The sequence below is a fragment of the Nicotiana tabacum genome, chromosome 1 (genome assembly GCF_000715075.1).
Source record: "Nicotiana tabacum cultivar K326 chromosome 1, ASM71507v2, whole genome shotgun sequence".
Taxonomy (NCBI): Eukaryota; Viridiplantae; Streptophyta; class Magnoliopsida; order Solanales; family Solanaceae; genus Nicotiana; species Nicotiana tabacum.
Window position 1 is genome coordinate 207,706,910 of NC_134080.1, and position 11,692 is coordinate 207,718,601.

The 11,692-nt window shown below is 36.8% G+C and overlaps 2 protein-coding genes and 1 long non-coding RNA gene across 3 annotated transcripts; 2 read left to right on the forward strand and 1 right to left on the reverse strand.

Annotated features, from left to right (window-relative positions):
* The first annotated feature begins 535 nt into the window (after positions 1 to 535).
* LOC107800382 (cyanidin 3-O-galactoside 2''-O-xylosyltransferase FGGT1-like) lies at positions 536 to 3,271 on the forward strand. The gene is made up of 2 exons (XM_075219548.1): positions 536 to 795; positions 1,675 to 3,271. Exon 2 carries the CDS (start codon positions 1,690 to 1,692, stop codon positions 3,073 to 3,075), a length of 1,386 nt encoding a protein of 461 aa, XP_075075649.1. The 5' UTR covers positions 536 to 795; positions 1,675 to 1,689; the 3' UTR covers positions 3,076 to 3,271.
* Positions 3,272 to 4,051: 780 nt separating this feature from the next.
* LOC107800385 (uncharacterized) lies at positions 4,052 to 8,358 on the forward strand. The gene is made up of 2 exons (XR_012711072.1): positions 4,052 to 4,761; positions 7,818 to 8,358. It is a non-coding gene; the product is annotated as an uncharacterized LOC107800385 (long non-coding RNA).
* A 29-nt stretch (positions 8,359 to 8,387) lies between these two features.
* On the reverse strand, positions 8,388 to 10,200 carry LOC107800383 (ras-related protein RABA1f-like). The gene is made up of 2 exons (XM_016623549.2): positions 9,825 to 10,200; positions 8,388 to 8,974 (listed from the first exon to the last, which is right to left on the reverse strand). Exons 1-2 carry the CDS (start codon positions 10,043 to 10,045, stop codon positions 8,548 to 8,550), a joined length of 648 nt encoding a protein of 215 aa, XP_016479035.1. The 5' UTR covers positions 10,046 to 10,200; the 3' UTR covers positions 8,388 to 8,547.
* Positions 10,201 to 11,692: the final 1,492 nt, after the last annotated feature.

Sequence of the window (11,692 nt, forward strand, 5' to 3'; positions counted from 1 at the left end):
ATGGGAAAGAAACACTTTCGACTACCTACTAGTTTTCTACCTTAATTTTCGACCTCCACACCTTCATATCAAGGGTTATGTCCTCGATTAGCTGAAGCAACGCATATCCTGCCTAATCACCTCTCCCCAATACTTCTTTGGCCTATCACTACCTCTTCTCAAACCTATCAAGACCAACCTCTCACACTTCCTTGCTAGGACATCTGTGCTTCTCCTCTTCACATGCCCAAACCATCTAAGTCTCGCTTCCCGCATATTGTCCTCCGATGGGACCACTCCCACCCTGGCCCAAATATCTTATTATTTAATAAAATTTATACTATAATTTAGCGGGTACCAAAGACTAACTTAGTTAAAACCTAAAGAATATGCTCATAATAGCTAGAGCTACGCATTTCCTCCTACTTTATTGCCTCTTGAATCACAATGTTTAACTTTTTCATTTCAGTTTTTTTTTCCCCCGATAGTTTCTGATCAGAGACTATAAAAATATATATGGTGGGAGAAGTTAACGCTAACCTTTCTCTGAATAAGAGATTGAAAGTCTTATTTAGAGGATCTTGAAAAAGTCCTTGATTAAATCCTTTTGATCATTCTTTAGCCTTCTACTTTCATATTTTCTAGATTTCAGTGACCTTCTATGGAAAACATAATTCATATTCGCGTTGCTATGATTCATTAAGGAAATATATTCTCTATCAGGAGTTTTTTTTATTTCAATGCTCAAACTCGAAACCTTTAATTAATAACGAAGGAATTACAAGCATTTCACCACACCGATTTGACGGTAAATTGGTAAGTCCTTAACATACATAATATGCTTGGATCATACTTTTTATTCCACTTCCGGTCACTATGTTAATAAGAGTGAGACTTATTCATTTTCACTGACAACAAAATCTTTTTGCCGTATGTGAGCTTTTAGAGTGTTTTATTATTAAGTATAGTTATGATTTCTTTAATCTACACGTCTATTCAACAAATAAATAGCAGTTCTTTTTATTAATATGTATAGTCTTGGATCATCAATAATAATTTTTTTATACTTCAGATACTTGATCGATCCACTTACTTCTATTATGTCAATATGAGCTACTACTATTGGAATTATGGCTCTTATTTATAGTGATAATTACATGGCTCATGATCAAGGCTATTTGAGATTTTTTGCTTATATGAGTTTGTTCAATACTTTCATGTTGGGATTAGTTACTTGTTCGAATTCACTACAAATTTATATTTTTTGAGAATTGGTTGGGTTGTGTTACTTGTTAAAATGAGTGACTAATCTCTTTCTGAGTGACTTTATGAGGATATTCTAATTAGAGTATTTGTTCATAGTGAAAATTTTAATGGAATTACTGTGTTACTTTACTTTCTGTTACTGTCATTAACAATTTATTTGTTAATTTTCACAATATCTGGATTTCCACTCAAATAACCTTATCACCGAGTCTACATTTAAGGATCCTCCAAAAATGACACCACACCCTTGTCGGCTCCTTAACAATTAGCGCATTTTTGAAGGATCCGACACAAGTGCACTAATATTTTTGAAGGATCTGAGTAACATAGTTTAATACTGTACCAGTTAAATATTTCCTTTTAAAAGGTGAGGAGTTCTGCCTTCTAGTCTTACATGTTTTTTTTGGGTTCAAATTGTTGGTTTTGCAGATCAAAGAAGACAAAATGGAGGACAAGAAGCTAACTTTTGTTATGTATCCATGGTATGCAATGGGCCATCTTACTTCATTTCTTCATCTCTCCAACAAATTAGCTGACAGAGGCCACACAATTTTCTTTATTCATCCTACCAATACACTTTCTAAATTGGAAAAATTCAATCTTTACCCTCAACTCATAAACTTCATATCAATCACAGTTCCACATGTTGAAGGTCTCCCTATTGGAGCTGAAACAACTTCAGACATTCCTATTTTCAAGCAAAATCTACTTTGGCAAGCATTGGATCTTACACAACAAAAGATTGAGTCTTTAATTCAAGAACTCAAACCCCATTTCATTCTTTATGATTTTGCATATTGGGTTCCATTAGTTGCTAGAAAATATGGAGTAAAGTCAATACATTACTGTTCTATTACTCCTTCATCTGTTGGTTATCTTATGCGTGGCGAAAAACCAACTCCAGAGGATGAAATGATGGAACCTCCACTTGGTTTTCCTCCTAATTCATCTATCAAACTTCACAAATATGAAGCTCGTTTAATCGCAGCTCTACATTCGATAGGGAAAGAATCTAGTGGTTCCGGCTCAGGCTCAGGCTCAGTGTCGTTCACACGACGTTTACTTTTGGCTTTTCAAGATGGGGATGTCATTGCATTCAAAACTACTAAGGAAATTGAAGGACCATATTGTGAATTTGTTGAGAATAAGTTCAAGAAACCGGTCATTTTAGCCGGACCAATATTGCCAGAACCAATAGATACTTCAAATCTAGAGGAAAATTTGTCTAAGTGGCTAGAAAAATTCCAAGAAAAGACTGTGATTTTTTGTGCATTTGGTAGTGAATGCAAGCTCAAGAAAGAACAATTCCAAGAACTTGTTTTAGGTCTAGAACTTACTGGTCTTCCATTTTTTGCTGCCTTAAAACCGCCTTTTGAAGCCGAGACAATTGAAGATGCATTACCAGAAGGTTTTAAGGAGAGAATAGAAGGAAAAGGGATTGTTCATTCAGGTTGGGCAGAGCAACAGCTGATCTTATCACACCCTTCTGTGGGATGTTTTGTTACTCATTGTGGTGGAAATTCTTTATCAGAGGCTATGATTACTGAGGGTCAATTGGTTTTAGTCCCAAATTTTGGTGATCAATTCGTTAATGCAAGGTTGTTTGTTGGAGATTTGAGAGTTGGAGTTGAAGTTGAGAGAGATGAAGAGAATGGATTGTTTACTAGAGAAAGTGTTTGTAAGGCCATAAAAATGGTAATGAATGATGAGAGTGAAGAGGGAAGGGAGATAAGAGCGAATCGCGCAAAGTGGAGGGAGTTTTTATTAAGCAAAGGGCTTGAGGATTCTTATATTGATGCTTTTGTTCAAAAGCTACAAACTCTTCTTTGATTTTTGCTTGGAGCATCAATGGGCAGCATGGTGCACCAAGTTCTTGTATGTGCAGGGTCCGAGAAAGGATCAGACTACATTGGATCGTGTGTACACAACTTTACATTGCATTTCTGCAAGAGACTGTTTCTGTTTGGAGTATCAATACACTAACTAAATAAAAATCTTCATAGGGAAGGATATGATATTTTGTTTTCATTAATGAGTTAATTAGGTTGTTTGCTTTTGTTACTTTAAGCTTTAGTTGTGCTTATTTGTCTTCTCTACTACTAATAGAGCTATTTAATACAGTCTCCGGACTCATTTCTTGAGTGATGATATTTTTTAAATGGCGGATTCAGGATTTAAAGGTGGCGGATTGTCTCATATTGACTTTAATATACATCTTTTACTAATGATAGAGTATGAGTAGAAGGGTGTATTTGGTTCGGCCTTTTTGGATTAACTCGATTTGTTTTAATCAGTTCTGATCCTTAGATATGGAATCACATCTCTTCTATCAATAAGATATGTCATCTCTGGTAAATAGCATAATTGGATCAAATTCAAACTAAATAAACTATAGTTAAATGTAGATTGTAGAACTAGTAAATCAGAAGTCTAAACAAAAAACTAAGAAAATTCATGTCATCTCTGTGCTGAGTGCCAATTTTGATTTCATTTCAAAGTTTGCAGCGAGCATAAAAGACGAAAACTCACAACATAGCTAAGAGATAAGACTTTTATGCATGAGATTTTGAGTGTTTTAAGGTTTTTTTTCTTTGTATTTTTTTTTGGCTCCATAACCATCGCAAATTTTTGTTTTAAAGGGAAAGATGGAAGCTCTCATATAAAAAATCTTGGAATTGAACTAGTTAGAATCAAGAATTATATTCTAGTGATATCAGTAAAAGTTTATTGAATTTACTTATCATAATTTATAGTTAATGGTACCGTTAACAGTATGTTAAAACTACTTGTTTACCAAAATTATATTTTAGTGATATCAGTAAAAGTCTTCCCTATAACAAGTATGAGTTCAATTCTCATTATCTTCTATTCTCTTACCAATTATCCCAAATTTAAATATTAGGGTCCGATTATATTTAAATTATGTATAAATAAGTAATTATCGCTGCACCGCAATTCTTGGTGAAGATACTCCAAAAGAAAAGAAATAGAGATGCTAAAAACGTGGCAAGCGCTCACACGGATTCTCACAGAAGCTAAAGTAGTAGAACAACATTTTGCTTTCATCAGTACGGAAAACTTGTATCTCGGCTTCCTTCAACTTCCGCTTCTGCCCTCGAACATGACCGACCATCAAAACCCTAAACCTACCGGCAACCTCCCTCAAACGCCGTCAACAAATCCGCCTAAAATCTCCGGCGGATCCTCTAACGGCGGATTTTCCGGCGGTCACAACTACCCAAACCCGCCGGACCGTTCAAATCCGGACCCTGCAACACTGAGAGAGCAATGGAGGTTCGCTATTAGGCAGTACAGCAAATGGTATTCTCACGCTTGGGGTACTGCTATATTAGCTGGGTTATCTTTTTACGCACTTGGTTGGATTATTAAGGGCTCCAATCCTTTGCCCTCTTTCAAGCGCGAAGACTTGGATACTAAAAATGCTTCTTCATCTGATGTTGTTGCTGATGTTGCGGAGGTTAAGCGAAGTTGATGATGACGATAATTTGTTTTTAGGTTAGTCTTACAAACTTGCATTTCTCGCAGTTTTTGTTCTTATTACATGTTGTTGTCGGTCAAATTAACCTGTCACTGGAAAAATCAATACATTGTGAGTGCACAGATTTATATTCACTAACAGTGTAAAAACTGTTTACACCGTTAGTACAAATCTAACTAGTTATAGTAGGTTATGTTGTCAATTCACAAAAGTTAAAACTCTTTTCTTATAACACCGTGTTACATGTGAAGATTATTGCAATAGAATAACTTTGCTTAAGTTCGTGTATTGTGCGTGTTATATTAAATAACAATAACTGTCTGCGAATACCGAACTAGTTGGGGTCAGTTATATGGGTTCAAAATTTTAGGATAGCGTCCAATGCTAATAATTGGGTTTGAAATTTAACATTTGTTCATATTTAGTGGATTTCTTAACTCATATAGGGTCTAGGCAAAAGCTACTGGGCTCAACCAATCCCATATCTTACACTGTGGACCCCCCCAAGACTTGGCTGCAAACCTCTTACTTTATCGAGAGTTTGGACTTGTTATGCTTTTGTGAATATAAGTGAAGTTGTGCGGTTAATGGTCCTTATTGGGATAAGGAAGGTGCAATGCCACTTTTGGTATATGCGTAGTTCTTGTGACGAAGGGGATGGAAAATAAATGATACTGCTGAAGCTCACTTGTTATAATTTTGAGGTTTTGTTGCTTATGTGGATCCTAGCCATGCTTGATGATTTTCTATTCTTCAATTTAAATTTGTAGGCTTGGCGGTCCGTCTCATTTTATTTTGGGGTGGGGGTGTTTCTGGATTACCATTTGGTCCTTGACGAATGGATAGAAGCTTCTGCGGGAATTCCAAAGGATTGTTTCCATGTTTTCTTATTTATCTTAAAATAAGGGGGACATCGTAAATATGGCTTAACAACTTCAATTAGGCGCTTAGAACAAACTTTACAATTCGAAAGGTTACAAAAATATGTCACCCTTGTGCAACTCTTCATCCGAGATACTCAGGGGTTGTTTGGTTACCAGGTGGGATAGACAAGGATATTCTATGGATTAGCTATCCCACCTTCTATATAGGATAGTTAATCCCAGCATTTTGGTATAAATTTATCCCACCACTATCTAATACCATAACCAAACATGGGATAAATACAATTCATATGCTATCGAATCTACCCCGGGATTAGTATCCTTATCCTGGTAACCAAGCAACCCCTCAGTGAACATCATTGATTCTGTAAGCGGATTTGACAGTCTAGAGCATCCATGATATCCTTATCCACTTGCTGAACAATCTTATAGTTTCATTTCCTTTGTTAAGCTAATATTGGAAATTTATCCATTTGTGCTTTTCTTTTTTACCTATCCTATCCTGCTGAAGACAAAACGTAGCCCTCTTTGCTCTTTGTATATGTGAAGGAGCAAATAAGCATGCAGAGTTTATCTTTTTCCCCTGATCTCTTTATTCATATGTAATGCAGAGATCCTAGCTGCCAATAAACGAAGCATGTCTAGACAAGTGTCTGTAGAGTTCTGGATGCATTGCCTAATGCCTCTTGATTTTTCAGTTGGGCTGCGGCAAGTGACTAATAATGGCAAGAACCAAGAAGCATTTTATATGAAAGCTTTTAAAAAGATTTTGTCCTGGCTCTCTCAGAATTCCATTTCCATTACAGCCTCTTGTTATGTTTGTATTACGTTAAACACTGTTTTTAGGTTTGATCATTTAGATAAGCAGCAGCGCATATAAATTCTACTAATCCCCTAAATGTTGATTTATATCTTGTTTGTGAAATACCCTTCAAAGTGCTAATGGTTTTAGTCCTGTACGGACCACCTTGCCCTGGACTACTTTTTTTTCTTGGTCGACTACAAGTTTCATGCTTTCCCCAAAGAGAAGGTGTGATCTCATTACCGCATGAGATAGTTAACATCACCATTCTTTGTCTACAAATCTCTCCTAGCTACTCAGCTCTCTACTGTGGTTGCTCACACCACATGTTATGTTCTAGCATGAACTTACATATTACATCCTGACTTCACTTCCCATATGAGCCTGCTATTTCTTAAATCTTCTAATAAAAGCTGCATTGCAGAAAAGATAACAAGCTGAGGAGTTATTTCTTTTCCTTGTCTTTTAAGCTGGGTGTTTAATGTGTTCGACTTGTCAATTTTGAATTAGAGTAGTTCCTATGAAGGGACCGAAAAAGAATTAGCAAATTAAGAGCTCTCTTGATTCATGTCTCCCAAAAGGAGTGGATTAGTAGCCCAAAAAAAGAGAAGAAAATGGACTATATAGATTGTCTTCAATTGACAAAGTTTGTCAAAGGCAGCCTTCTCTAGCCCTACTTTGACATTACCTGAATCCTGTTATAGCCAAGTTGTTGTAGAGCAGTTTTTGAGGGGTGTTGGCTACAAGCTGAAGCTGCAGTACTGGTAATAGGATTTTGAAAGACTAGAATTGTATGTTTGCTTTTACCATGAATGTGTTGTCTCCAACAACAACAACAACAACAACAACAAAAAACCCAGTGTAATCTCACAAGTGGGGTCTTGGGAGGGTAGTGTGTGCACAGACCTTACCCCCACCTTGAAGGTAGAGAGGTTGTTTCCGATAGACCCTCGACTCACGAAAGACGAGAAGAAAAGCAATAGCACCAAGCAATAACAACAAGATAGTAAGGAAACGAAACGAAAGAAACAACAAGTAATTCTAAAAAAATCTAACAGTAATGGAATGTGTTGTCTCAATGTATGGTTCAAATTAACTGATGGTTTTTGTTATTAAATCATTGTGATATTTCATGAATAAGGATACGCAGAAAAGGATAATGAAGAAAATTCATGAATCGAAGATCATATAATAGTGTCTTCTGTCATTAATTTACCATTCTCTTAAAATTTTGAGGGAGGGGCAAGAAGATGGTGAATGAGCTTCCGCTGTTGGGATGATGCAATTCTATGTTTTTTCTTAGTTTTGTTCGGTTGTTTATCCAAAGTAGGTTGTTGCACCAAAATTTACTTATCGTTTCTCTATATTTGTCTTTTGGATGGCACAGGTCTGTAGTGTCACTCTCCTCACTTGATCAAATAAGGTACCCATGGACCGCTGAAGTCTCTCTTGCCCCTCCCAACGCCCTTCCCTCTGGCTTCTTGAACTTATGTTTCTGCAAGCTCTATGTAGATGTAAGCGCAATCACTCCCAACACGTGATTTGTAAATTCAGTGCACCACTTCCAGAAAAGAAACAAAATTTTATTAGGATGTGGCATACCAGACCAATATCTGCTGGTCACCTGCTGAGAGTCAAAGCAAGTTCCAAGCGTGTTTCTTTTTCTTCAACCTTCGTGTCCAATGAAACAAGAAAAGCAATAGTAAGCTGAGATGTTTTCGTTAAAAAGAGTTTTGATGCATATTTCCTGTACAGTAGACGTGCATATCAATAACACTCTTAATTTTTGAGTTATTGTCAGTTGACGTTCTGTAGTAGTGATAAAGTTGCCTTTACCATTTTCGCTGCTGAAATATCTGTAATGCCAGTGTACACTTATGAAAAGACAAAACAAAATGGTTCTTAAGCAAAATTTACTTGCATCCCCATTCCTCCCCCCCTCCCCCCTTTACTAAGGTTCTGGAATTCTTCTTTTGGGTAATATACAGTCGTAGACTGGGCATTGCTATACAATTTTTGTACAGGAAGCGGAAATTCTCAGCAGTCCTGCATATTCTGCAGTTTCAAAATTATAGCTGCATTCTGAGAAATGTAGTAGTGAGTGGTTTGATCCTTGCTCAACCTGAACAACATCCGCCCTTCTTAACAGCAGATACATCGTTTCCAATATTGATTGTTTGTCCTGCAGGCAGAGATGCTGGGTCGTCTCCTGCATCGAGAGCCTTCTTGCTGACCACCCGGTAAATCTGAGTCAGCACTTCTGTGAAGGCGTTTTCAACGTTCAGTGCCTCAAGAGCAGATGTTTCCATGAAGAAAGTACGTTCCCTTTCAGCAAAACCCTTAGAGTCCTCAGTGGGAACAGCACGTAGGTGGCGTAGATCCGCCTTGTTCCCGACTAGCATGACGACGATGTTCTGGTCTGTATGATCTCTGAGTTCCTTGAGCCATCTTGCTACGTTCTCAAATGTTACATTGCGAGTAATATCATAAACAAGTAAAGCACCAACTGCTCCTCTATAATAAGCACTTGTGATGGCTCGGTACCTAGATTGATTGCCGAAGGGTGTTTAGAAACAATCTCCTGGCATTAATAGGTGATAAAAAAGGCAGCACATTCAAAAGGGGCAAGTGCACATATAGTAATTCTCAACAATGCTATTTAGAGATTATCCAATATTTTATTTTGTCTTGAAATTTTGAATTAAATTTTTTGATTTTAGAACAATTTAGGACAAAAATGTTCTGAAAAAAATAAATTGCAAAATTAAAATTCAGAATGCAACTAACTAATTTTTAAAAAGAAGCCCTTTGGAGTGGCTACCTCTAAAGATAATAAATCAAACGAAAGTGGGCAAACGATGGATATTTTTGTGTTGGATCTTTCATCTTCTTTTCATTTCCTGGCCATTTCTGTTGGTGGGGAGTGATGTAAAATTGTTGGGAGTGTAACCCATCAAGAAATTATATTTTTTAACATTTATGAAATGACAGCAAAATCATAACTTGAAGTATAGCTTCCAACGTCAGATGTTTTGACATTGTTGCTTTCAGAATATTTCTATATCAAATATCCTAATGTAATTCTAGAAACCAACATATTTTCTCAAACATAAATTTCCCTCGAACGCATCAATGCATCTTTAGAAAAACAAACTTCCATGTGACTCCCATCTTTAATACTAGTTGAGATTTGGGATAATACAAATCATATCAATTGGATGGTACGATTAATGAATAGTATGAAAAAAGAGTTGATAGGAAAATCTGGGAAATGAACTGAACTCTTGGTTTGGAAATATATAAATAAGAAAAAGGGCAACGTGTGCATGCAATAGGAAATTGAGATTGAGTTAAGTCTAATATGGTGTGATGAAAGGAAAAAAGGCATGGGTACCTTTCTTGGCCGGCAGTGTCCCAAATCTGGGCTTTGATAATCTTGTCATCGACATGAATGGTTCGGGTGGCAAACTCGACACCAATGGTGGACTTAGATTGTTGGCTGAATTCGTTTTTAGTAAAGCGAGAAAGCAAGTTGGATTTGCCAACACCAGAATCCCCAATGAGTACCACCTTGAACAGGTAATCGTAATCCTCCTCTGATCTGTATGTTCCCATGTTTGTCTATCTTCCAATGGCGTTGGCTTTCTTCCTTTGGACTAGGGATGAGAGAGAAAGAAAGAGAGAGGAAAGGAGATTGAATATTAATTCATTGATTAATTTACCTTCTAACGAACAAACATATTTACCTGCGTTTATCTCGGAAGGTTGGTGCATGTGGGAATGAGAAGCTGAGAAACAAAGGGTAAAAAGAAATGTTGGATTTTCAGTATTGTGCGTGGTTGCCATTGTATCATCTATATATATCTCTAAGGTGTAGGGGTACAAATAAGTTGAATGAAAGGCTGATTTAGAACCAGCCCGAGTAATTTAAAAATATTAGATTTTTACAGTTCTATTGGTGACCCATACAAAAAAAGCTGACCGCTTTCACTTTGATTAGCCAATTTAGTGCGGAGGGTGTTGTGCTCCTCTCATTTGTTTCCGTTAACGACCACAAAGCTCAACATTGCTCGTGCTATCCCAAGATTATAATAATCTCACCTTCTCTATACCATATATAATATTAAGATTTTGGTATCAATTTTGCATCGATATTAGCTAATATTAACAATCAAATCACGGATAAAATGTAATTTCGAATTTAATATCAAAATTAGTATCCTAAATTCATAATCCTAGTAACCAACGACCCCTGCCACCATGCATGCGTCCCCAGCCTGTTCTGAGAAAGGATATAAAGGTCATTCTGCCTAGTTTGAAACTGTTGTGGTTGACTAGCTGCATTTCATTTTCTTTTCTAATAAACAAAGAAAAATTAAAGTAGTAAAAAAAGAATTTAAGTAGTATTCCCTCCGTCTCAATTTAAATGACGTATTCCCTTATCGTGAGTCAAACCGTGTAAGATAAATTACAACATATAGTACTTTTTGTATAGTTTCTGAATATTTAAATTTTAATTTAGAATATTTAGTTAAACTACTCCAATTTAGCTTTAAAGTTTGGTCAAATTAATTTGGACAAGGTTCCAATTTCTTCTTGGTTTAGGAATAGGATTAATTCTTTACCGCCATAAGTAATGAATTAATTCCTAGTCGGACTAGGTTTCGATTTCTTCTTGGTTTAGGAATCCATGCTTCTATTTAAAGGGGAGATTAACAAGGCAGATGCATACGCACCTCACAGCTCACAATGAAGAAGATGAATAAAACTGCTACTCCTATCAAGAAAGAACTCCGTTATACAACAACAACGGCCTAGTGTAATCACATAAGTGAGGTCTGGGGAAGGTAATATGTACGCAGACCTTACCCCTATCCCGAGGGGCAGATAGGTTGTTTCCAGGAGACAGCATTACTCGGCTACCTGTCAAGGACTTGGACAAATTCAAGTGCGTATCGAAATCTTGGTCTTCAATGATCCGTCGCTCTGAATTCATGAAAGCTCGTAAGCCTTGCGGCGGTATATTCATCCATGTCATGCCCCGTCAAGTGTCCCTGCCCGGGCAACGACATCCCATATCAAATGAAAGCCCTTCATTATGCGTCCTTAAAAGGGAAGAATGAAGTGTTTGCTCATCGGGTAAGTTTCCCTTATTTTGGCTATAAGGATATTACTCCAATTATAAACGGGCTTGCTTGCCTTTACGGGCGATCAAGTTTCACTTTTTAATATATCTACTCGTGAACTTACGAGGCTTCCCTC